The sequence below is a fragment of the Rhineura floridana genome, chromosome 1 (genome assembly GCF_030035675.1).
Source record: "Rhineura floridana isolate rRhiFlo1 chromosome 1, rRhiFlo1.hap2, whole genome shotgun sequence".
NCBI classification, from domain to species: domain Eukaryota; kingdom Metazoa; phylum Chordata; class Lepidosauria; order Squamata; family Rhineuridae; genus Rhineura; species Rhineura floridana.
The window spans coordinates 89,726,766-89,754,330 of record NC_084480.1 but is presented as its reverse complement, the minus strand read 5'-3'; the positions used below and the strand labels follow the sequence as shown (position 1 = coordinate 89,754,330).

Genomic DNA, 27,565 nt, shown 5'->3' with positions numbered 1-27,565 from the left:
GGTACTTCTTTATCTTTGTGTCTCTGTTTCCATTCGCACCCTCTGCTGGCTGTTCCTCTCCTGAGGTTTGCATATCATATATCAGGGGAGAGGAATCTGTGGACTTCCAGAGGTTTTTGGACTTCAACTTTCATCAGCCCCAGCCAGCATGGCCAATCCGGGGGGGGGGGCACAGGCTCCCCAGCCCATCATATAAAATACAAAAAAAGAAAGACTGGACTTAAATTCTGCTGTTTCACTGAAAACTGCTATTGCATCTCCTAAATTTTTTTTATAGCAGATACAGATACTGTATTTTAGCAACCTTTATCATAAGGCTTCTTCAAAGGTTGTGCAGCATATGTGGAGTTCTACCACTGTCCTGGCTGAGATCTGCAACACTTCGGTCTTTCCTCTCTTGTGTGAGGAAGTATGGGCACTAGGGTTGTGCAGACACCCCTGTCCATCCTGTGGCTCTACTCTGGAGGGAGGGCATCAGGCCGGCCCATCCTGGGTTGACCCTGGGACCACCCACCCCAGCTTAGAGCCACTCCCAAATATGCTTGGGTGCGTGGCTCATGTTTAATTAACCAATTAATTAAGGCTAGTTAATTAGGCTAAAAAACCATATTTAAACATATGGTGGGAGGGGGCAGGGGAGGAAGACATTGTGTCTTTTCTCCTCCCCCGGCCGAAAACGGGGTCACACAAGTTAGCCTCCAGAGCAGTCTTTCCCAGGCTGGTTCTCTCCAGCTGTTTTAGGCTACACCAACCACCATCTCTGACCATTGGTCATGCTGGCTGGGGCTGGTGGCAGTTCAGGTTCAACATCTGAGAGACATCAGGTCAAGGAAGGCTGCTCCAGAGATATAAGCCTTGTTCTTTGGGCTGGAACAGATGTAACAATAATTAGTTTTAAATATCTGCGGCCAGTTGTCCTCTTGCGCAAATGAGTTTTTCCTTTATTTCACAAGTTCTTGAATGAAATAGCACTTCACTTAAAAAAACAGCAACCACTCCTATTGTACTTGCTCACCTATCATGAAGAGCAGGAATCTTTGAGGGGCACTGCAAATATTGCTTAAAACGAAGTTCAAATGCCTGTCCTATGGTACTGATAATATCCTGGGCCAGGCCATCAGAGCATTCGAGGATATGACAAGCTGAAAGTGTTGGAAAAACAAGAAAAGTATTCAAGAGTATATCCTTAAAGAAAGTGATAATAGGTTTTATACCTTTATTCTCTATGTAGCATAATTTTAAAAAACTAATTACAACCTATGGCCATTTTAAAAAAAGATGGCAAAGGTTAAATTTAAAATCATAGTTCTAGTATATGAAACTTATTTTTAAAACAGGGGTTACCAACCCCTCACCCCAAAACTCTAAATTTTTCTCATATGTGTGCGCACACACATACACACCTCCTGAGCTCCCCTCCCACTCTGATGTCATGATGCCAAATGGTTTTTGTGCTCCACTTTTTAACAAATCTTTCAAAACCTACATGTTTTTAACTGACAGTTCCCATTGTCTCCCTCCCACTGCAAAACCAAAAGGTTTGTTGTGCCACCCCTAGACTCCTCCAAAATGTAGATAGCCACAAGCTAACCATACCTTAAATGGAGAAGCAGATTACTAGCTCATCTACCTTCCATCCTAATACTTCTTCATGCTCTGCAGTAGTTTGTACAAATTTCGCTTGTCATCAATATCATCTAATGGGCTACAAATTATTTACTTCTCTCTATGCTTTTTGATTAAGTACAACCAGTTAACTATTACTTGTTAATACAACTGCAAGAGCAGAGCCTTGCAAAAGCTCTGAGTAAGAGCAGCTCCTCTCACGGCAATTGAGCTAGTAACTAAGCAGTGGTTTTCTTAATAGCCCAGAGTTTAGGTGATTGCTTGAACTGGTGTTTTGCACAAGCACATATATTTGCTTAGTTTTGAAAAGGATACACTTTGCAAGATGTCATGTGCAAATGATTCTGCTTTTCAAGAAAGCAGAACCCTAGAAAAAGCATAAATATCTCACTTCTCCCTATATTTGCAGCTAAGGGGGAGGGGAACTCATTCTAACAGGTGTTGCATAATGCGTTAGAGGTAGAGGTGACACGGTTACCATTGTGCTGGCTTGCGGACCCCTGGTGTCTGGTGTTATTGGCTTGTGCCCATACAGGGTTCTGCCAGCCATTCATTGGACACACGGTGCTGACCTTGGTACCCGGTCTCCAATCCCACCATGCAGCGCTCTTTCCTTCTCGGCCTGGTCATCAGCCAGTGACAGCCATTTATTACTCACTGTCGCTCAGCACATTGGCTATTGTTAGTGCTGAGAATTATGCAGAACTTACAATTTGAATCCCTTTGAATGAGCAATCTTCCTTAAGGTAAACCTTGTAATCATCACCTACTGGATGCAAACTGAACTGTTTCCTAACATTTCAGATAAACGGGAACTGAGGTTCAAATCTAATCTCCATTCAGCCCAGTGGATGGCTTTGACCAAGTTAGTGACTCACTGCCAGACCTACTTCATGAAGCATTGTGAGGCCTAAGTAGATATAGAAAGCTGCCTTGGTCCATTGATCCATCTGGCTTACTGCTGTCTGTACTACCCTGACTGGCAGTGGCTCTCCAGGGTTTCAGACAGGGGTCTCTCCCAGCCCTACCTGGAGATGCCAGGGATTGAACCTGGGACCTTCTGCACGCAGAGCAGATGATCCACCATTGAATTATGGCCCTTCCCTAAGTCAAGACAACAGAGATCTATGATCATCCCATCTCTAAACATTTTCACAAAGAGAAGCTGTGGACGGGGGAATCTGGGTTGGGACCACAGTGGTGGGGTGGTTAACCCTTTTCTCCAGTATATTGCCTGCCTTGTTGTATCGGCCCGTGGGAAAGCTCAGCAGCTATATCAGCAGAATAGCTGCCTGTAGGCAAGGGGGGCTTGTATTTCCCCCCCCCCATCCTTAGTTCGCTCTAGTTTAGCATTCAGCATCTAAGCATGCAGGAAGATAGGTCCAGGGACGGTCAATGTATTCGCTCAGACCTGGAGTCTAATCTGGGGTTCCTAACAGGCAAAGTTCTGATGCTCTGCCAAGAGTGCTGTGTGATGCTGGGAAGGTGCCTTGTTAACCAGATAGGGTAGGCCTTGGAGTAGTTAAGTCCCTGCCAGGCAATTAGGGACATGCAGCTTATCAGCTATTGTTATGCTGTATGATGCTGGGAAAATGGTGATGTAATTCTTTGTCTAATTAGTTGCTTATTATTGTGCTGTAAACGTGTATCCTATAAAAATGCTCTTTGCTACCCAGTTCGGGGTTCAGACTGTGGCAGCGGTTTGTGCAAAACCATGCAAGTTTGTTCCACTCGTACTGGGTACACCTGTGGGTTGAAAGTTACTCAATAAACTGTCTCCTTTTAAGTAAACCTACGGCTGAGTCTGCCGTACTCATCTCTATGGTACCTCGGAAACCTGAATGCCCATTGGCCAGGGCATACACTTGTGTACACATGTTTCATCTAATTGGACAAAAAGCAGCTCCAGGAAGGGGGTATGTTCACTGAGGGAATGACATAAGGGAGAGGGTTAACATCCCCATCCTCCAAATCAGCCCTCTGCCTCTGCAGCTGTTATTTCCTAAAATTTAAAGAGATGGGAGATCCAATCTGGGATCTCCAATGCCTCATCTAGTTTGGCCCCTCAGCTCTTTGGAGGCAGGGTGGGATGCAAAGGCAAGAAAGAGCAGAATAAATGATAAATATGGTGCGTGATAGAGATAGCTGCTGAAAGTCATTATTGACAGTACCCTGAGGAGAATCTAAGCATCTTACATTTTCAAAAGGAAAAGACTGAACATTAAGCAGTACTTTACCTCTACGATTCACAGGATCCTTAGCTACATAGGCAACATAGTCTGTTGTATCCTGTTGGCAGAAGAAGGGGAGATAGGGAAAGTGGGAAAAGAGAAAAACATCTACCATGAATATGTGAGTTTTCTTTTCATGCTGGAACAAAGGTGCCCTGCTTTTCATTCAAGCATTTGCAACTGGTTGCCTGGGCTTGGATACCATGGTGACAAGTATGTTTTAAATATCATCCAAATAGAGATATTAGCTTGTAGATAAATTAAGTCAGGCAGACAGACAGAAACTTCTGCACAGGCAACCCTACAGAATAATAGAGCAGATCCTCTGTATAAAACTATCAATTCAAAGGCTAAGATACCATTGAAAACTGAGCCATCATTTTCAATATTTATTGAAATGCGTTCAAAGGACAATTAAAAAGCATTTTGTATTCCCATCTTTAGTGGATGCTCTTTTCTTCAAGCAACAAACCATTATTTGTTGTTACATTTGAAATGGGCCAATATTTTGTAAGTGGAGAAACCGAATGCTTTCTCCAGAAAGTGCATTCAGTGCTTTTGCAAGTTGTGTGTGTGGAATGTGATTTCAAGAGTGTCGTGGGTATCAGTGGGTTACGGACTGAGAGAATATCACCTGTTCCTGATGATGAACATCACAACACAACAGTAGGTTTGGCCTGAAATGGTGGTGGGTGGGGCCATTCATTGTTTTGTCTCCAGAGACCTGATATTCAGGGATACACTGCTTCTGTAGATGGCCATTTCCATTAGCTTCCATGGACAATAGATGGTCACTTGACCACCCAAGACAATTTACTATGGTTTGATGTGGTGCCAGTGTTAACTTCACTCCTTCCTATAGTGCTTTAACAACCTTAAGAACATAAGAACATAAGAAGAGCCTGCTGGATCAGGCCAGTGGCCCATCTAGTCCAGCATCCTGTTCTCACAGTGGCCAACCAGGTGCCTGGGGGAAGCCCGCAAGCAGGACCCGAGTGCAAGAACACTCTCCCCTCCTGAGGCTTCCGGCAACTGGTTTTCAGAAGCATGCTGCCTCTGACTAGGGTGGCAGAGCACAGCCATCATGGCTAGTAGCCATTGATAGCCCTGTCCTCCATGAATTTGTCTAATCTTCTTTTAAAGCCATCCAAGCTGGTGGCCATTACTGCATCTTGTGGGAGCAAATTCCATAGTTTAACTATGCGCTGAGTAAAGAAGTACTTCCTTTTGTCTGTCCTGAATCTTCCAACATTCAGCTTCTTTGAATGTCCACGAGTTCTAGTATTATGAGAGAGGGAGAAGAACTTTTCTCTATCCACTTTCTCAATGCCATGCATAATTTTATACACTTCTATCATGTCTCCTCTGACCCGCCTTTTCTCTAAACTAAAAAGCCCCAAATGCTGCAACCTTTCCTCGTAAGGGAGTCGCTCCATCCCCTTGATCATTCTGGTTGCCCTCTTCTGAACCTTTTCCAACTCTATAATATCCTTTCTGAGATGAGGCGACTAGAACTGTACACAGTATTCCAAATGCGGCCACACCATAGATTTATACAACGGCATTATGATATCGGCTGTTTTATTTTCAATACCTTTCCTAATTATCCCTAGCATGGAATTTGCCTTTTTCACAGCTGCCGCACACTGGGTCGACATTTTCATCGTGCTGTCCACCACAACCCCGAGGTCTCTCTCCTGGTCGGTCACCGCCAGTTCAGACCCCATGAGCGTATATGTGAAATTAAGATTTTTTGCTCCAATATGCATAATTTTACACTTGTTTATATTGAATTGCATTTGCCATTTTTCCGCCCATTCACTCAGTTTGGAGAGGTCTTTTTGGAGCTCTTCGCAATCCCTTTTTGTTTTAACAACCCTGAACAATTTAGTGTCATCAGCAAACTTGGCCACTTCACTGCTCACTCCTAATTCTAGGTCATTAATGAACAAGTTGAAAAGTACAGGTCCCAATACCGATCCTTCAGGGACTCCACTTTCTACAGCCCTCCATTGGGAGAACTGTCCGTTTATTCCTACTCTCTGCTTTCTGCTTCTTAACCAATTCCTTATCCACAAGAGGACCTCTCCTCTTATTCCATGACTGCTAAGCTTCCTCAGAAGCCTTTGGTGAGGTACCTTGTCAAACGCTTTTTGAAAGTCTAAGTACACTATGTCCACTGGATCACCTCTATCTATATGCTTGTTGACACTCTCAAAGAATTCTAATAGGTTACTGAGACAGGACTTTCCCTTGCAGAAGCCATGCTGGCTCTGCTTCAGCAAGGCTTGTTCTTCTATGTGCTTAGTTAATCTAGCTTTAATAATACTTTCTACCAGTTTTCCAGGGACAGAAGTTAAGCTAACTGGCCTGTAATTTCCGGGATCCCCTCTGGATCCCTTTTTGAAGATTGGCGTTACATTTGCCACTTTCCAGTCCTCAGGCACGGAGGAGGACCCGAGGGACAAGTTACATATTTTAGTTAGCAGATCAGCAATTTCACCTTTGAGTTCTTTGAGAACTCTCGGGTGGATGCCATCCGGGCCCGGTGATTTGTCAGTTTTTATATTGTCCATTAAGCCTAGAACTTCCTCTCTCGTTACCACTATTTGTCTCAGTTCCTCAGAATCCCTTCCTGCAAATGTTAGTTCAGGTTCAGGGATCTGCCCTATATCTTCCACTGTGAAGACAGATGCAAAGAATTCATTTAGCTTCTCTGCAATCTCCTTATCGTTCTTTAGTACACCTTTGACTCCCTTATCATCCAAGGGTCCAATTGTCTCCCTAGATGGTCTCCTGCTTTGAATGTATTTATAGAATTTTTTGTTGTTGGTTTTTATGTTCTTAGCAATGTGCTCCTCAAATTCTTTTTTAGCATCCCTTATTGTCTTCTTGCATTTCTTTTGCCAGAGTTTGTGTTCTTTTTTATTTTCTTCATTTGGACAAGACTTCCATTTTCTGAAGGAAGACTTTTTGCCTCTAAGAGCTTCCTTGACTTTGCTCGTTAACCATGCTGGCATCTTCTTGGCCCTGGCGGTACCTTTTCTGATCTGCGGTATGCACTCCAGTTGAGCTTCTAATATAGTGTTTTTAAACAACTTCCAAGCATTTTCGAGTGATGTGACCCTCTGGACTTTGTTTTTCAGCTTTCTTTTTACCAATCCCCTCATTTTTGTGAAGTTTCCTCTTTTGAAGTCAAATGTGACTGTGTTGGATTTTCTTGGCAATTGGCCAGTTACATGTATGTTTAATTTAATAGCACTGTGGTCACTGCTCCCAATCGGTTCAACAACACTTACATCTCGCACCAGGTCCCGGTCCCCACTGAGGATTAAGTCCAGGGTTGCCGTCCCTCTGGTCGGTTCCATGACCAACTGATCTAGGGAATAGTCATTTAGAATATCTAGAAACTTTGCTTCTTTGTCATGACTGGAACACATATGCAGCCAGTCTATGTCCAGGTAGTTGAAGTCACCCATTACTACCACATTTCCTAGTTTGGATGCTTCCTCAATTTCATATCTCATCTCAAGGTCTCCCTGAGCATTTTGATCAGGGGGACGATAGATCGTTCCCAGTATTAAGTCCCTCCTGGGGCACGGTATCACCACCCACAACGATCCTGTGGAGGAGTCTGCCTCTTTTGGGGTTTCAAGCTTGCTGGATTCAATGCCTTCTTTCACATATAGAGCGACTCCGCCACCAATACGTCCTTCCCTGTCCTTCCGATATAGTTTATATCCAGGGATAACCGTATCCCACTGGTTTTCTCCATTCCACCAGGTCTCGGTTATGCTCACTATATCAATGCTCTTCTCTAAGACCAAGCACTCCAGTTCTCCCATCTTGGTTCGGAGGCTCCTAGCATTAGCATACAGGAACTTGTAAGCAGTGTCTCTCTTCAAGTGTCTTTGGCACTTGTGGTTAGGCCTGTGGTAATTTTGCTCTTCTGAATTTATATCCTGTGCCTCTGCTCTCACAATGCCTACTTCTAGGCCTACCCCTTTTAAAATTTCATCATTTCTTTGGTTTTTATCCCAGGGGGGAGGTTTATTCCGAACCGGACCTTTCTCAGCTCCTGTCGTGTTTCCCCCCTCAGTCAGTTTAAAAGCTGCTCTGCTACCTTTTTAATTTTAAGTGCCAGCAGTCTGGTTCCATTCTGGTTCAAGTGGAGCCCGTCTGATGTCTTGAGATGAAGTTTGGTGAAAATAGCAGGTCACAATATATCTCCTACTGTGGTTTTCCAGACTAGTGTATGGATGCTTGTCTTGGGGAAACAAAGAAGCAATGTAGAATTGCAGCACTATGAGAAGGAAGTGAGAGGGAAATCCCAGAGTGGTTTCCCTCTTTCCAGGGAAATCTGGTGCAGATGAAGCCTTAGTTGGAGATATATAGCCACTGAGATGACCACACAGTGAGTTTAAATCAGGCTGGCCAGCTTCTGATATTAATGGAGCCCTGAAGCTGATGGTGTAGAATGCTGACAGCAACCTTTTGAAGCCCCTCTGCCAGGCTAAGAATATAAGGATATTAAGAAGAACCCTCCTGGATCATGTCTATCTGGTCCAGCATCCTGCTCTCGCACTGTCCAAGCAGATGCATATAGGAAACCCACAAGCAGAACCTGAGGACAACAGCACTTTCCCAACTTGGGATTCCCCATCATCCCTGACCACTGGCCATGCCTGTTGGGCTGGTGGGAGCTGGGAGTCCAACAACTGCTAGAGGGTCACCTCCAGGGGTAGTTCCTACCCTGATTAAGGTGATACAATCGATAAGCAAAGATGCGTGAATGATTCATCAATGATTTATCACTACAGATAGAACTTGCGTATCATCTGCTATCAAGTCATGCAGCATTTTTCAGAGGAGACAGTTCACATATTCAGCCAAGCGTCATTAGATGTTCAGTAATCATAGTGAGAGAGACATGCGTAAATTTAGCCCTATGATTTTCATGTCACGAAAATCCTTTGAACGGGGCCTCCCACTCCTTCCAGTCTTTTATCATTACTGCTCTATTGCTTGCTACTTGGCAACTCATGTTAAACAATAGTAGGCAGTGGCATTTCAGGAGTTGACACTTGGGTGGCAGATAGAGGCCCCCAAAAAGAAAAAAATGTAGAAGCTAAAAACACCTCTGCTCACAGCAGAATTTGTTTATCTACAACATATGATACAATCATTTTATGTTCAGACTGCTATGCCATATTGGGGTTGTTGTTTTTAATCATGCAGTTATTATTAGCAAATATTAGCTCAGTGTCAATCTTAATGTAACACCACTGGGAGAATCTTCACTGATCACAGCAGGGCTTGCGTTAAACTGAGTGATGATGTTTTGCCTTGAATTTCCAGTGGCGTTCCTTAGATCTTAATGGCAAAGGTCTAACTAGCAATATTTCCTGAGCAAGTTAGATGATAAATTGTGGCTCAAAGTCCTTACATCAGGACCAAAAGGAGAAATATTTTAAATAAATAAATAAAATGCTTACCACATCTACGCCAGATGCAAAAGAAATAGACTGCATATGATGGTTTGCTATAATCTGTAAAGAGTTTAGGAAAAGATCAGCATGAGTGTGAAATGGAGTCTGCCTTTCTAGGGTCACATCCACACTTTGCATGTAAAGCACACTGCTTTCCCAAAGAGTCCTGGGAACAGACAGCTACAATACCCAACTCCCTTAACAAACTACAGTTCCTAGGATTCTTTGGGGGAAGCCATGCACTTTAAATGTATGCTACAGCTGTGTTCTTGCATCCAAAAACATCAAAATTAACATCAAAAACAAATGTGCATAGCCGTGAGTCTCTGAACCTTCGATGATAACATGTCCAGATGGCAGCTCCACAAGATCTTGGACTGGCACTCAGATGCTAAACTGGAAGTCCTAGATCTGGCAAGGCAGGTTGGCTTTTTTTGCTATTATAACACGACTCCTGCCACACAGATCCTGCAACCCATGCTTACTGCAACAGGCAGCGTGGGCAGGCAAGGACAGGTGGAAGCACAGCATGGAGTCACCCACTCATGCAGATTGTGGGAAATAGTTTGTACTGAATGCGCATCCATCTCTCCCCATTTGAAACCACCATCTGGATGCCCTTAGAGTCAGAATACCCTAAGCATACAGCCAAATTAAATAAATGTACATATTTTGCCAAGGCTGAAGAAGGTGGCATGAAGGGATGAGAAGATATCTTCCTTACACACTAATAGTTCATGGTGCTCAGTTCTAGGAACATACAAAGCTGCCTTACACTACATTAAACAATGGTCCCATCTAGCTCAGAATTGTTGACACGGATTGTCAGCAACTCTTTTCCAGCCTTACCTGGAGAGGCCTGGAATTGGAATTGGGACTTTTTGCATGCAAAGCATGTGTTCTACCACTGAGCTATGGCCCATCCTTATAGTCCTTCTATCCTACAAAAAAGGGGGACATGGTTGACCTGTTTACTTAGCTTTTACTCCCATTTTACTTTTATTCGACAGAGGAAAATAGGAAGCTGCCTTATACAGAGTCAGACCGTTGGTTCATCTAGCTCAGTATTTTCTACAGCAGGCGTGAAGAACCTTCTTTCAGTCCAAGGGCCACATTCCCTTCTGGGCAACCTGCCACTGGTGCAAAATTCTATTTTTTTCCTTTGTACAGTAGGCTTGTTTCTACACACACTCACACACCCCTCTTTATCCTCCATCCAGATAAGTGAGAGGCATAATCAGAGTTCAAGGACCCACTGCACCCAGGCAAAAACTCTTGGGCTTCGAAACAGGGCCTGCAAGGGGTATGGCCTGAGGACCAGCTAGAGAGGCCTGGAGGACCACATTTGGCCCCCAGGCCTGAGGTACCCCACCCCTGGTTTACACTGACTGGCATGGGCTCTCCAAGGTTTCAAACAGAGGACGTTTCCAGCCCTACCTGGAGATGCCAGGGATTGAACCTGGCACCTTTTGCATGCAAAGCAGTGCTCTGTCACTGACTTGTGGCCCTTCCCCTAACTCACTTCCCTGCTTAACTTTTATTCTTCTACAACTTCTGTTTCGGAATAAAAACCCAATAGTAAAGGCTTTGCTGGTTTTTTTAGAAGATAATTTGAACACACACACAAACACACAAATGTTAACATCTGGTTGAAGTTTGAGGATGTTGATAGATGAACTTCTCTTTCCTCTCACTCCAATGCATTTTATTTTGTCTTGAAGGCCTTAAGATCAAGATTCAGAGAATATTTATTCATTCATTCATTAACACATTTATATCCCACCTTTCAAACTAACAATAAATATACATAAAACATCAGTCTAAAACAATGACTTTAAGAACGTACATAGCAATGGCAATACATGCCAGAGAACAATGATGTTATTGACAAAATGCTGTAGAAAAAAATAGGTTTTGCCTGGTCCCTAACTGATAAAAGTGTGGGCACCAAGCCCACATTTCTAAGGCGGTTATTCTATAGTTAGGGTGCCACAATCAAGAAGGCCGTATGCTGAGTCATCAGCCACCTTACCTCCAATGGTGGGCCACCTGGAGCAGGGCCTCAGATAATTATCTCAATGAGTGGGCAGGTTCAAATGGAAAACAGTGATCCCTCAGATATACTAATATACATATAGCTATAGTGATTTGAAATGGGACTACACAACAAAATAAGAAGAGCCCTGCTGGGTCAGACTAAAAGCTCACTTAGTCCATCATCTTGTCCTCACAGTGGCCAACCAGTTGCCTTTGGGAAGCCCATAAACAGGGCATGAGTACAGAAATAGCTCTCTCCTGCTCAAAATCCCCAGCAACTGGAATTCAGAGGCATGCTGCCTTCAACAGTGGAAGTAGAACATAGCCATTGACAGCCTTTCCTTCCATGCATTTGTCCGATCAACTTTTAAAGCCACCAAAGAAGTTGGCCTTCACTAACTCTTGTGGGAGCAAATTCCATAGTTTAACTATGCACTGTGTCATTGTATAAAGTAGTACTTCCTTCTGTCGGTCCTGCATCTTCCAACATTCAGCTGCTCAGAGGTACTGGCACATGCTAGTTATCACAAATGAATCTGCAGAATTACAAAACTGCAGAATTACATGAGTGCAAAGCACAGAAATAATCTTGCAGGTAAGGAAGGAACAAGTACCATGGAACTTTTAACAATAGCAGGCAGGAATGAGAACATACAGACCTGTTTGGAATCAGGTGTCATCAGGTTTAAGCTGGTGGTAGATATATTCAGAGTAATGCTCATTCCTGCAAACTGAAGGTTGCTCTTCCCCAAGATACTAGAGAGAGCTTTACTTGGTGGCTGTGAAAGCAAAAATCACACATCTCAGTAATCTACTGACATCTGATGACACCTGACTCAACATGGCATAAACGGAAGCCCCCAGGGTTTAATACTCAAGTGTGTGACATTTTAATCTGCATTCTGAGGATGCTTTTCTTTGAAATTAGTAAGAAGCAAGTCAAGTTGAAAGGAAGAGAAAGTACAAGAAAGAAAATTCAGGTTGTTTCTATATAGTGAGGGGAATGTAGTGATCTCTAGAGGTTAGAGTCGAGACTAGGACCAAGAAGACCCAGATTCAAATCTCCCTGAAACCCCTATTGGGTAATCTTGGATCAGTCACCATCTCTCAGGCTACCCTACCTTGCAGGGTTGTTGTGAGGATAAAATGAGGGTAGGGTACCATGTATGCCTCTCTGAGCTCCTTGGAGAAATGGCAACGTATTCAACAAGTGGAATCTGGAAGCCGCTGTGAGTTCCAGTTTTGGAAAAAGGGTGGGGTAAAAATAATGATAATAAATAAATAAATAAGTGTAATAAATAAAAAGAACGAAGAGGCATGGGATGAACGTGTGGACTGATGGTACATAAGAGTTATGTGAAGGGGCAAGTGTCAGAAGAGAAGCTTTTTTCCATGTAGTTGGAACAATTACAGGGCACAATCCCTTCCTTCAGCTCCTTTTGCAAGCACAAAGAAAATTTTTATTTTATTTTATTTATATGATTTATGTACCATCCTTTGCACAAGCCACAGGGTAGTTTACAACAAAATCAGATAAGATAAAAAGAATACATAGGATCTATAAAATAACACAATCTTTAAAAAAAACACATTTCATAACAAACCACTAACTGCTAAGAGCAGCAGCAACTCATCCATTTGTCTGATTGGGTCTCTCCTCCAAATGCCTGTCAAAAAAGGTGTGTTTTAACCTCCTAAAACTATAAAGAGATGGAACTAGATGCATGTCAGTAGGGAAGGAGTTTAACATGGGAGGAACTGCCACTGAAAAGGTCTTTCCCCGGGGCTGCACACCATGCACTTCATCCTAGGGTTGCCAGGTTCAGGGTCTGAGACTGATCCTGTATCTTTAGGAAAAGAGAAAGTCAGCCCAAGTGCAGGTGTTCTTGCAACCCTGTAATGGGAAAAAACACAAGGTGGAATTCTCCCTTCCCCCCGCACACCTTTTAAAGATACAGAAGACCTCTTTGTTGCCAGGCCCAGCCTCCAAGAGGTCTTCTGTATCTTTAAAAGGTGTACGGGGGGAAGGGAGAATTCCACCTTGTGTTTTTTCCCATTACAGGGTTGCAAGAACACCTGCACTTGGGCTGACTTTCTCTTTTCCTAAAGATACAGGATCAGTCTCAGGCCCTGAACCTGGCAACCCTACTTCTTCCTGTGTAGAGATCACCAAGAGGGCCCCAAACACCTCAGTTGGATAGCGAGCTGATGCAAACAGTTATGAAATGATTAACAGCTGCCACACAAAGAGAGTCAAAATGAGCAGTAGTTGTAATGGCGTCAACCAACCCTAACCAGCACAAACTTCATAGGCATGAGGCTTCACAAGCGCTTGAAGGAGACTGAAAAAATGGTGACATGGCTTGAGTTTTGTTATAAGGTAAACCAGTTTAACAAGGTGAATTCCAACAATAATAGGAATGTACAATGTTAGATAACAAGTACAACAAATCACCTTTGCTGAAACATTAACCACAAATACTATACAACTGCTGGAGATTAAAGCTCAACAAAATCCACAGTCAGATGGAAGACAATTCCTTTTTATAGTTGGGAGAATTCACATAAGCTTTGACAAACACAGCTTCATTTGTAAATAAATTCCAGTCGTCAGCCACTCACTGCAATTGGCCTCCAAAAGAAAACGTCTGTTGAAATACAGCAAAGCCAAGTGTCCAGGAAATGCTCTCCTGCTGGCGTATAGGCTTGAAACTAAAATTATAGGCTAGAGAGACACCCATGGGGAAAATGCTGTTAGACAAGTATTAGCAGGTATACTGCTGAAATGGGGGTATCTTTGCTGACTCCTGCTTCAGGGATTGTGCTGCCACTTTAACACAGCTTTATGACAATAAGGAAATGTAATGCAAATACAAGAAAAGTAGCAAGTGCAATACATAAATAACTTCAAAATAGCATTCTCAGAAAGACACCTATATCTACATATGACACATTTGCTTATAGTAACTTGTTTCACCTCCCAATGAAGGCAAGTTCACACATGCATTTGAGAGTCACCTGAGAGAATCAGCAACAAATAAGGCATGAAGGGATGGCATAGTCATGTTTGAATCTGCTTTTAACACTTGAATTAGACTTCACGGAGGTTTTCCAGTCAGTGCATGCCCCTGAACTTCCTGCTGAAATCTTGTAACTTTTTATACCACAAATGTTCCAGAGGGGTTTTTGTTTTTGTTTTGGTCCCGCTTATGTTGAGCTGTAAGAGTGCCCTTCCGGGCAGAATAATGCAATAACACTGAGGAAGCATCACAGAACAAGCAATAAAGCAGAATGATAAAGTATAAATCCACCACTAATTCACAATTATTCAATCAATAACATGTTGCTAAATACATGTGCCCCCCAAAATCTCAGTCTGGAAGGGCCCCTACACATTCAGGAAAATTATATAGGATTCTATCAGTTAGAATGCTGATGTGTACCTCATCAAGTTTGGCTGCTCCCTGTCAAACAGGAACTACATAGCAACATTCAAAAGCAGAGCCCCATGGGACTTTCCTGAATGAGGTCAGACTTAGTTAAGCGTTACTAAGGGCACTTCCAGACTGTTGCTATTTTGTGGGTAAGATTCAAGTGCATATTGGTAAATTCAGGTTGCACAATTAAAGCGGATTTGATGCTTCTGAGCTTATATATATATATATATATATATTATAGCATTTCTGCAATAAGAAAAGCGAGATAAAATTTCACTGGAAAGTGTGAGATAACAGTTGCCTAACCTCACCACAAATAAATCAGAATGAATGCTCAATAAAGAGACAGTGTTGTATAAACGCCCACAAACTAGGTGCAAATAAATCAGAATGAATGTTCAATAAACAAATAATCCAGTAGCAACCTATATGTCAAAAACTCCCTGCCTCAGACTGATGTCAAAGAGTTGCTACCCACGGAAAACTAGCATGATAGGGAAAGTGTGCTGGTTTAGCCTGACCACTGTTGTCCACGCACTGGTAACCTCCAGGCTGGATTACTGTAATGCACTCTATGTCGGGCTGCCCTTAAGGTTGGTCCGGAAGCTGCAGCTGGTGCAAAATGCAGCAGCAAGTCTGCTCACTGGGGCAGGGTATCACCAACATGTCACTCCCCTCCTGAAAGAATTGCACTGGCTGCCCATTTGCTACTGGGCCAAGTTCAAGGGTCTAGTTTTGGTGTACAAAGCCCTATACAGCTCGGGACCAGGATATCAGAAAGACTGTCTTACCCCTTATATACCCAGTCAATCACTGCGCTCTTCAGGTGAGGGCCTCCTGCAGATACCATCTTATCAGGAGGTCCGTTCTGCACAACATAGGTAATGGACCTTTAGTGTGGTGACACCTGTGGAATTCCCTCCCCTTAAATATTAGACAGGCACCATCTCTGTTATCTTTTTGGTACCTATTGAAGACTTTCCTCTTTCAACAAGCCTTTTAAGTTGAGACCTTATCCCACTCTGTGTCTGTGTTGAAATTGCTTTTTAATGTTTTTAAACTTTTTAAAAAACAATATGTTTTTAAACCTTTTTTTAAGATGTCATCAAAGCTTTTTTAAAAAATGTTTTTAAAGATACTTTGTTTAAATGTATTTTAAAGTCTGTTTTTATGATGTTTAAAGTGTTTTTAGTGCTTTTGTTTGCTGCCCTGGGCTCCTGCTGGGAGGAAGGATGGGATATAAATCAAATAAATAAATAAATAAATAAAACATGCTAAATTCTACTTGCAGAGATATGTTCAATGATTAAAATGTGCCCCAAGTAGGGTTGCCAGGTTCAGGGCCTGAGACTGATCCTGTATCTTTAGGAGAAGAGAAAGTCAGCCAAGTGCAGGTGTTCTTGCAACCCTGTAATGGGAAAATCCACAAGGTGAAATCCCCCCTTCCCCCTGCACAACCTTTAAAGATACAGAAGACCTCTTGGAGGCCGGGCCTGGCAACCAAGAGATCTTCTGTATCTTTAAAAATTGTGCAGGGGGAAGGAAGAATTCCACCTTGTGGTTTTTCCCATTAAAATGTTGCAAGAACACCTGCACTTGGCTGACTTTCTCTTCTCCCAAAGATACAAGATCAGTCTCAGGCCCTGAACCTGGCAACCCTAGCCCCAAGGTAAACAAAATGCGAGTATAAATGCTCATATTATCCTGGTGTAAGACAGCTGAATCTGCCACATACCTGACTGTATTCATCTGGCAATATTGCTTTTCTATCCCTTATTTCTCTGGAGCAAGCCTTACTCTGAGAAAAGCCAAACCTTCCTGTCAGATCAGAGCAGACACTGTGGTTCCATATGGACTGCCAGGGCCAATTTTATTATTAAGAAGAGTGAGGTGGCCATTTCAGGCAAGTAGATTTGGGTGGATGAGATGCCATTCATGTAATTAGTAATTTAATGAATAGTTTCTTCTTTTACAGTAAAATAGCAAGTGGAGGAGCCTGAGATGGATTAGGCCCCTGGCAGGGGTAGTAAGGATAACCCTTTGTCCTCTGCCGTGGCCGCAATCTGAATTGGCCCCACCGCCTGCTCTTTGCACTCAATATCTTCCAATTGGCATGAGTAGGAGCTTTTTCCCTATGCAAATTGCAGCTATGGGAATCCCAATCCAGATCAGCACCACAGTGGTGCAAAGGATTACAGCTTTCCTACTCTCCCTGCCAGGGTCCAATCCACATCAGGCTCCACACACCTGCAACCTACTTTTTAAAAATTACTAATTGTGTAAGTGGCATCTCGTCTAGTTCGGCCCCAAGTCTGTCTACTTCGTACTTAGTTTGCTATGGGGTTGCTACATTGTTTGTGCTATATAATGTTTTAACTTTACTTTGAGATTTTATCACTGTAGATTTTAAATTCTGTTTTATGAGATGTTGCATTTGATGGAGTAGTTCTGCAAACCACTCTGTAGTCTGTTGGATTAAAGGTGAAGTACAAATAAGAATATGAAAAACTAAAAAGGGGTAAAGTGATGAAACCTAAGATGAGTTCCTGAGAAGAGGACTGGGTTTCCTCTTTGGATTATACAATTTATATGTGAAATCAGATTATAGCTGCAGTGTAGTACATTTGAAGTGAAGTGTATTCCACTTTCCAATTGGCATAAGCTATGAGTACTTACTACTATTCTTAGGGCCAAATGAGTGTAAGCGAGTGTTTGATTTGGATGGTTTTATTCTTTAAAATAGCAGTCAGAAGTATTGGCAGCTGGGGGCGGGAACCAGGGCATGGAAGGAAGGTCCTTTGCCCACGTGTCATGATCCCTGCAAAAACATCTCTCTCAAAGCTGTTATTAGTCACAATAGGACAGTTTCCATGAGCAGTGCCAGTGGAACCATCCTCCTTGCGCATCATAGGAGCTTCAGTGTGCATGTGTGTGCCATGACTTCAGTGCAAAGAGAAAGGGTTAACCCCCCTTCACATGGAAACAATCCTGCTCAGGTCCTCTACTGGCTGCAATCTAAAGAACAAAAATGCTTACATATATTTACATATAAATGCTTACATATATTTAATGTCACATCTAATGTGGCCCCAAGATGAGATAATATGATCCAGTTAACAAAACAAAAGAAAAGAAAACACAAGATAAATACCTTTCTTTTTTTAAAGGTTCCTTTGGCTCCTGGCACAGCTTCACAAACAAGGCTGATTGCTTCCCTGGAGAGAAAGAAAATAACATCTGTAGCAAATGGTTATGCTTGTTCATGGTGATGGAAAAGTCTGGTTTGGAGTCTCATGATGACATCCATGGATTTGTTTATGCATGGTTTTATGTATATTTTGTATTTTTAACTTTATGTATGGTTTATGTATGTTTTTGTATTTTTAAATCTATGTAATCCGCCTCAGGACCCACATACCGGGTGAAACGCGGAGAACAAAAATTATTATTATTATTATTTCTGCTGACTTCCAGTATCCACAAAGGAATAGCTTGTATTTGTATGTAGAATTTGTACATTTCTGCTAGTGCAGGCTCTTGTGCAATGATTCCGCCAGCAGACTGGTTGCACTTGATTCCTCTGCTGCGCTGGGCAACACTGAGAAACAGACCTCCACTAATGCAAGAGCCCTTGTGCTAGCGGATTGCCAGCAGGGGATACAACCATTAATCTCTTGACTTGAATTTTTTGGAAGGAGAACGCTTTGGTCGTCTGCTTCCAAGTCAACTGGCAGGACAATCCAGCTATTTGTTCACTCAGGAGTAAATCTTGAGTTCAATGACTTACTTCCAGGTAAAATATGCTTAGGATTGCAATTAATTAAATCCCATTAACAGCGGGAATTGTTATGAGTTGGGCTATTACAGACAGCTCCTTTTATAGCCTTCATGGTCTGTTTATACTTTTCACTGATTATTTATTAGATGTTACTTATTTGGGTCATCAAGGTCTAGCTATCTATAACGTTCTATAAACCATATGACAGGTTAATATCCTAGCGCATGTCACATCTTAAATGGAGTTCTATGCTTGTTTACTCAGAAGAAGGGATGGGGGAGAAATTTTATTCAGTACACACTTACAGTCAAGTTCTCACTTCCCAAAACAATATGAGAACCAAAGCATAGCCATCCTTCAAAAGTTGCACTTATCCAAATTTTGTGATGCAGTTTTCCAACCAAGCAATGTTTACAAAAATGCATATATTAGGAGAAAGTGTGCACAAAAATAAAAATATTAGTGAAAATAACATACAAAAATACATTATATTAAGATAAATTGCTTGTATACAATTTTGACTAATTTACACAAACACATGTTTATTAAGATAAATTTGCACTAAAATGTTGAAGAATTTTCATGAGGATTTTTAAAAAAATGCTACAGAAAACTAAATTTAATACTGGAAAAATGAGATACTGAGACAATCAAAACTAACAGATCCTTCTATGTTCACTCAGAAGTAAGTCACACTGTATTCAGTGGGGTTTATTCCAAGGTAAGTGTGCAGAGGCCTGATGACCTAATTACATACAAGTTTTGTGGTCCTCTTTGCACATATTTTCATATTAGATAGTAGGTACGTACATGAGAATTGCATTGCATTATTTACACTACATTCATGCCAGCATGAACTGCTTTTAATGACAGTAGTACAGAAGCCTGTGTGTGTGTGTGTGTGTGTTATGTACCTTTAGCTATCTAAAATGTCCAGATAAGCTATTCAAAGTTTTAAAAAACTAAAGTAAGTGTATTTTATATATAGGCTTTAATATACAACTCTGCAAATTAATGCCTTATATAAAAACTGCAAATAAAAATGATTGCATAAACAAGTGTTTGCCACTTGGACTCTTTATTTCTACATAAAACACAATTTTGTGCACAATCCTGGCAACCACAAGTTAATTAGCTATATGGTCAATCCATAGATCTAATTGTACACAAATGGATGTGCACACATTTCTGAGAAACTTGCAGTGCAATCCTACACAAAACTACGTATGTGTTACTCCCACTGGAATCCAGGAGATATATGTGCAAATGCATATGTGCAGGATGGCTGTCAAGAGGTTTAAAAATCATTCATTCAGTTTCAAAGGTAAATTTGAGGCAATACCAGAGGTTAAGAATATAAGCAGAACCTGCTGGATCAAGCCGATAGCCCATCTAGTCGATCTTACAGTGATCAACCAGATGCCTATCGGAAGCCCACAAGCAGGATCTGAGCACAACCACACTCTCCCCTCCTGCAGTTTCCAGCAATAGATATTTAGAAGCATACCACCTCTGACCATGGAGGCAAAGCATCCCCATCATGTCTAATACCCATTGATAGCCTTTTTCCTCCAAGAATTTGTCTAATCTTCTTTTAAAGCCATCCAGGTTGGTGGCCATCACTGCCTCCTGTGGGAATGAATTCCATAGATTAACTATGCATTGTGTGGAGAAGTACTTTCTTTTGTCTGTCCTGAATCTTCCAACATCCATCTTCCTTGGATGTCCTTGATTTGTAGCGTTATAAGAGAGGGAGAAAAACTTTTATCTATCTACTCTATCCATGCCACTCATAATTTTATATACTTCTGTCATGTCACCTCTGACTTGTCTTTTCTCTAAACTAAAAAGCCTCAAATGTTGCAGCCTTTCCTCATAGGGGACTTGCTCCATCCCCTTGATCATTTTGGTTGGCCTTTTCTGAACCTTTACCAGCTCTACAATATTCTTTTCGAAGTGAGGCGACCAGAATTGTACACAGTATTACAAAGATTTTCTATGCATATGAACAGAATGAAACAAACTGAGTTATCCTCAAGTCTTTCCTCTAGATATGCTTTATATATTCCTACTCCCCAGTGATACTTTCCTATCAAGCTTTCAGTTCAAAGGCTTCTGCCAGTTTCAGTGGCAGAGTACTTGGCATACAAAGAGCCAGACCTTGCAAGCACTTTAGAAAGTCCTTGTTGTTGTACAGTATCTCAAACACACTACTAGGTAACTCTTGAGGTAATATTTTTAATATGATCAACATATAAAAAAGACTATCGTACAAGCTATTGTCCATTCTCAATATTTTAGATACAGAACTGAGGCAAATCTTGTGTTATGTGTTTCTACCTGTAAATAAGAAGCAAAGTATATACATTCTTTGCCCTTTTTGTTCTTTAGATGACATGTACTTATTCTGCACAGGTGGTTCAAAAGACAGGTATGGAAATGCATTTGCAACACATTATCTCATCTTACCTTGTAATCTGTGTTCTAGTGTTGAAGTCAAGGGACCTCATGGAACGTAAGACCTCTATACATCCCAAGTACTACAGGGAAGAGAAAAAATATGTGTATATAAGTATAACTGGACCAAGATTTATAAAAGAAATTTTAAAATAAAAAATAAAAGCACAAACCATCCCCTCCCACAGATGAACATGAGCAGATGGAGGATGGGATTTGGGCGGCTGGTGGCTCTAAGGTCAGTGGAGCAATGGAATCCACTCTGGGTTTCAGTCCAAACTTTCAAAGCTCTGAACACCTTGGACAGCTCCTTGGAAGTCCAGACTAAAACCCAGAATAGATTCCACTGCCCACTGGCATCAGAGACACCAGCCACGTCTGCAAACAAGAGTCCCCAAACAATCTTATAAAATAAACAGAAGTACAGTATAATAGCCCTCCCTTAAAATTATCAATATAAAAATTACATAGTAATAGATGGGAGCAAAATCAAAGGCAATCTGTTCACACACACACACGGCTCTTACTTTGATTCTCTGCTATTAATGTACAAGGAAGACCCTTACACACAGAAAGATTAAGTGATTTGCACCTCTCCAGAACTCTGGTGCTCAGGTTACTCCTACAAAAATCAAAATAGCTCTTTGGAGGGGTGGAGATAAGTGGGTACTGGATCTCTTTATTTGTGCTGTGGAAAGGCCTGGCTTTTTTGGCAATGACCAGATGAACTACAGTATGCTCTGTGCAGCAGAAGCCCAAACCTTGGACCAAGATGTGGAAGGCTCAACAGAATCCCTGTGCAAAAGTATGTCTGTTTGAACTGTCTCTTAAAGAGGAAGGCCTGGATTGTAACATAGGCTGCATACTTACAACACTTTGTTCTAGAATCAGTGGTGACTGAGTACTTGTTTTTTCTACATAATCCACATACTACCTAGATCTATTGCATTTTTTTGCCCCTGAAAAGTCCTTCTGGACTGGTTTCATTTCAAAAATAAAAACTCATTGCTGATTGATTCTGCATTACTCAACAGTGTGCCTATTTAAAAATCCATGTAGGTGGTCCCAGTAATAGGGGGGTGTATCTACACCTGCCCAATGACATTGTGGGTGGACGTGTACCAAGATCGCAATCACCACTTCCTTCTTCATTCACCTAGGGCATGTGTAGAGAGGAAAAGACATGAATAACCTAATCAATGGGAGGGTTTTCAAACATGTATCAAGTAACCACAAGTCAGAAACATCCCAAACCCTGAGACTTCAGGGGTGGGCCCTAGTGATGTCATGGGGAAGGCCCTAATGATGTCATTAAGCATGATACCTTAAGTATCATGGAGCATACAATTCAAACAAAAACATTCTTCTGATTGGAAATTAAGCTAAAAGAAATTAGCTAAAAGATGGAGCATGGGTACGGAACATTTAATCTAGCCTACTTGCTTCTGGCAAGAAGGGTTTCAGTGCCCTCAGGCCACGCCAGTCACCAGAAGGCCATGGTAGGAAGAAAGGAGCCTAGTGTTGTGGAGATCTTAGATGGCAGCACTCAAGGGTAAAGATGGGTGTCCCTGAAGGCTGCAATTCTAAACACACTTACTGAGGGACTAAGCCCTATAGAACACAATATAACTTACTTCTGAGTAGGTATAGTTTGGACTGTGCTATTGGTAAAGCTTGACTAGGGATCCTCTGCAAAGAAATCTGTATCCAAGCAGGGTTGGCGACCCTCTGCCTGGAATGCCCTGCCCCTACCTTTTAACATGGCTGCTCCAAACTTTACAGATTTGATCCTTCACTTCAGAAAGAGGTCTGAGAAATGAGTAAGAGTAAGAAGATTCTCTACCCTTTTCTGTCTACTCTGTGGGCTGCTATAAACTCACTTTAACAGCCAACCCAATTCCAGTGAGTAATAATTGAGAGAGAGAGAAAACACACATGGTTTGGTCTACTTTCACAGGCAGCAGCTTAGGAACAACAACAATTGCAGCCACACTTCCCAGTATGTGAATTCTCTTTTACCACTATTGGTCAAGAAACTGTCATGCAAACAACAAGTTGCATCATCAGTGGGTTTAAGGGGGTTGAGCTGAGTGCATGGAACCACTATTGTTGCTTCTATAGATATAAGGGAGTGAGGTTAAAGGTAAATGAAATGCCAACAGAAAAAGAAAAAGAAAAGACATTGATGATTTCCTAAATGCAATACCATACCAACCACAACAAGATTCCTATGAGTAAAGCAGAAAATTCAGCATCCCACAACCAGTCAGGATTTCTAACCAAAAACCAAAACTAAAAAAATCCTGGCAGCCAGTCAGCCAAGGTCATAGAAATCCCCATGCAGCACAAACTGACCAAGGGGCTGCAGTTAGTGCAGAATGCTGTGGCACGATTGCTGACATGAGTGAGACCCTATCAGCACGTAATACATCTGCTCTGAATTCTGCACTGGTTGCCAGTTTGCTTCCAGGCCAAGTTCAAGGTGTGCTTTCCATGTTACAGGTTCCACATAGTACTTTTTTTGCTCTTGTAAGAAATCAGTCTTTTAGTGTGGCAGCACCTATGCTTTGGAACTCCCTGCCTATTGATATTAGGCAGACACCTTCATTGTACTCATTTCAGCACCTACTAAAAACATTTTTGTTTAGCCTACCCAGGCATGTAGAAGCTATTGTGTTTTTTATCTGTTTTTAACTCATTGTTGGTTTTATTATTTTGGAGGTTTTTAAATACCTGTCTTCAACTATTTTGACAATAATTTTATTGTTTTAATTCCATCTGTAGACATCTGTGAGATTTTTTACAATGAAGTGGTATATAAATGTTGTAAATAAAACACATAAATTTTGGAGTCACTGTGCCCCTTGGGTCTCTTTCCACTTTTAGGAACAAAGGAATCTGCCTTATACCAACTCAGGCCATTTGGTACTGTTGAAGGAAAACTCTTCAGAATAAAATTTAGGAGAGTTGTCAATGGACAGGTATTTATTAGATAAGAAACAAAAGGCTGATGGCCATCAGGAGAGAGAGTGCCCAATGCCACCCAAGTGACCATTCAGGGAAATATCTCTGTCTGTAGCATGGTTACACAGATACACTCAGAAATTTCAGCATACATCATACCATATTTGGAAGCATGGTTATAAATGAGGAGTGGTCTTCTTAGAAGGGTAAAGGTACTCATAAATCACATGTACATGTTTTTAGCATAACTGCTGACAAGATGTTTACAAGTTCTCCAGTTATTGCAGATCTCTCTTTTAACTCACTTCCCTTTTCACAAGAACACAAAGATGTTTTTGTGCAGCCTACTTATTTACTCGTTTTATGAGCAGCATTAATCAAAACTGATTTAGATTAATATGGGAGCATAGCCAAACTGTCTGAGGATCTCCTTCCCTGACTCCTTCCTCATTCCCCCTCCCTTCGAGGCCGCCTCAGGCCTCGCTGAGATGAGACTCCTTTGATATATTCATTTTCAAGAACATTGACTCATAAAATGGATCATCCTCTTCGTCCTTGTTCCTGCTATCAGTGTCTCCCACAGACTGTACCACCATCATGTATAACTGTTCCTTCCTCACCTCCCACCACTTTGCTTGCATCTATAAGACAGCATTTTATGCAGAGCCAGCAACAATGGAACAACAGCAATATTATCACCACAAAGAGAATTCCATGTACTATGGAGGACCCCAGTGACCCAAATATACTTCCAAACCACCCAAGCAAGTCCCAATCCCCTCCCTTGCGATTTCATGTGCCTTGGCTCCTGCTTCCTTTATGTAATCAGCCAGGTCTTGAATCTGTGTGAAATTATTGGGAATGGATATGCAACAATGGGCCTTTTTCACTGCATACGTATCACCCTTAGATGCCAGAATAAAATCAAGGGCCATTCTATTCTGAAGGATCATGGTTCTCATTGCAATCATCTCTGCATTTATATAGTCCAATTCGTTTGCGGTGTTATTTGCAATTGACTCCATTATACTAGAAAGTTTCCTGACCTCACGTAGGGTATATGGTACTTCAAAACTAGGGAGAAGAAAACCCAATACTGATTCAGCCACTACTTTCCATTTTGAGAGATCTCTGATCCCTCTAACTTTTGTTGCCCTGGACAGGGTGGTAATATGTATCATGGCAGGCAATAATACCCCATGTATCATGAACCACTTCAACCTACTGGCAACCATTAGTAGGCATATTTCCCACATATAAAATAAGTACCATTCCAAGTACAAAGGTCATCCTTTGATGTGCTACAGTTACTACTGAATAAGAGCTATTTTAACATTGCTGTCTTATTATTTTTATGGTAAGGAATTTTTGTAGTTCTCTTGCAAGAGAAGTAATACTCACAGGTGCTGTTTCCCATAAACTTTTGACCTTGGTTTGTCATACATACCAGCCCTTTTCCTTCTTCTACCAACCTTACAGATGAGGGGGTGGCATCAGGATCCTGAGGGGTTGTCAGGTAGTGACCCATAAATCCATCTTTAGAATAATTGCAATCTTTCCAATATCTATTTCCCCCCTTTCTGAAATATAATATCCTTGCCTTTATATCATCACAGATGTCCTGTCTATCCCACGGTTTGGGCATCAAGGGGACACCCAACCCTGCTGTTGATGGGGGGTGAGTGCAAACTCAACAATTTGACTTCTTAAGTATGGAGGCATACTCAAAGCTGGCTAATATGTAGATATTTTCTGTAGAGTGTGGAAAATATAGCTCTTTGTCCCCCCTCCGTAATTTTCCCTCCTCTCGCAACTTCTCTTCCATTGCCTTTAAAATAGGATAAAACAGAATGGGTCCAGGCTTGTTTGATTCAGAGGTTCCGGGTTTAACAACAATTTGTCATGCTACTGGGACCTTAGAAGTGATATTTAAACCCGGTGGGCCTGGGGTGGCTCTCCCCTTTATTTCAGCCTCCCTGATTTCCTTCCATTTCCACCTGCCACCAGAAGAACATTACCGTATCATGGAGATTCAACAACAAAAGTAACAGCATAGTCACACACATGAACCAAACTGATGGCATTATTGGGAAACTTGCTGGGCCTCCGGAAGTGTCCTTTAACTGCTTATGGTGAGATCTCCGGTTGTAAGAATGACTTGAAGAATGACAGTTAGTCTGGTGGTTGAGCTCCTGGGAAAATATAGATGGCAAAAGCCAAGATGCTAGAAAAATAGGGATTTATTGTGTGTTCAAATCCGACGCATTTCAGCCTATAGGTTTTTAGGCCTTCATCAGGGGCTATAAACAAATAAAACAGCAGGGACAAATTTACTTATATAGGCTGAAAGACGTGAACCATACCACTTAGAAACTTAATCATTCTTTTTAAAAAATGAAAGCTGAGAGTTCAGAGATTAAGGTGACTCACCTGGAGTGAACCCCAAAAATCCAGAGTCTCCAGGTGAAAACCAGAGACCTGGCAGCGCTAACACCCACCATTGTGGACAGCAGGATCTAGAATCAATCTAGATTGAAAGGATTGTTTGCTGAGGATGAGCATGAACAATTCTGGACTGGCAAAAAATGCATTTATCTGCTGCAGGCAGATTAGTGTGTCCGCAGCCATAGCTTCCAATCCTCTTTGGGTGGGTGTAGTTTTCTTCATGATCCTGTTAGAACTGGTTAGGGCAGCTTTCCCCAATCTGGTGCCCTTGTTAGGAATATTTTATTCCCTAGGCCCCAAGAGTTGTCAAGAGTTGTCAAGAAACCTACATTATTGCCAGAACTAGTGCCGCAATGAATCCTGGAACTTAGAGAGGGTGGGAGGGACATACTACTCTAAGTTTTGTTTTTCTCTCATGAGAAGAAACACTCAAAGGCGCCTCTCAGACTATAACATCTCTGTAAAAACGAGATAAAATGTATCCCCTCTAAATGTTGTTATTTCTCTCTGTCTTAAATCACTATACACATCCTGTAACATTGTAGCTAATTCAGCACAAAGCAAGAAACATTCTCAAAACATCCTACTAGAATTGTATCTGTAAGATTTACGTCATACTGCTGAGTGAGTAACTTTCACAAGCACATTAGTAACATCTTTATCTCTTTTGGTGTCAATCTAAACCTTTCCCTCGCCTTTCTTAAGTTCTTATCTCAAAATAAGTTTCCTTTGATTGACAAGTGTATAAGTTCTTTATCAGTCTCTCGCTTTTTAAGAATCATAAGAAATGTAACAAGGATAAACAGATGCGCTTGCTTATCTTTTTAAGACTGTAATACTGTATTCCCTTTGTTATAATATTATACCTTGTTTTGCTTTATGAAAACCTATATAAATGATGCTTTAACTAATAAACGACGCTCTCTGCCCCGACAGACTCCTGTCTCTGCAGTTCAGAGATCCTTTCTTGATCAAGCAGTTTTGTGTGTTGCTTTATGTTTGGTATCTGGCTGAACCACTAACAGGTAAATTAATTGCTAAAGCTTGCACTCCTATTCAGGGCGAAGGGGTGCGTTAGCTCGCCCTTTGGGAAAGGGGAGG

General features: G+C 41.7%; 1 protein-coding gene across 5 annotated transcripts in view; it reads right to left on the bottom strand.

Annotated features, from left to right (window-relative positions):
* SHC3 (SHC adaptor protein 3) overlaps nucleotides 1–27,565 on the bottom strand; it is an 85,245-nt gene that overhangs the window by 23,693 nt on the left and 33,987 nt on the right. For all 5 annotated transcript variants that reach the window (XM_061626092.1, XM_061626098.1, XM_061626085.1 and 2 more), the window contains 6 exons: nucleotides 21,068–21,138; nucleotides 17,972–18,035; nucleotides 12,043–12,162; nucleotides 9,353–9,406; nucleotides 3,864–3,915; nucleotides 1,016–1,142 (listed from right to left, as the gene is read on the bottom strand). In XM_061626092.1, coding sequence (XP_061482076.1) covers nucleotides 1,016–1,142; nucleotides 3,864–3,915; nucleotides 9,353–9,406; nucleotides 12,043–12,162; nucleotides 17,972–18,035; nucleotides 21,068–21,138 — 488 coding nt within the window. The remainder of the gene's footprint in view (nucleotides 1–1,015; nucleotides 1,143–3,863; nucleotides 3,916–9,352; nucleotides 9,407–12,042; nucleotides 12,163–17,971; nucleotides 18,036–21,067; nucleotides 21,139–27,565) is intronic.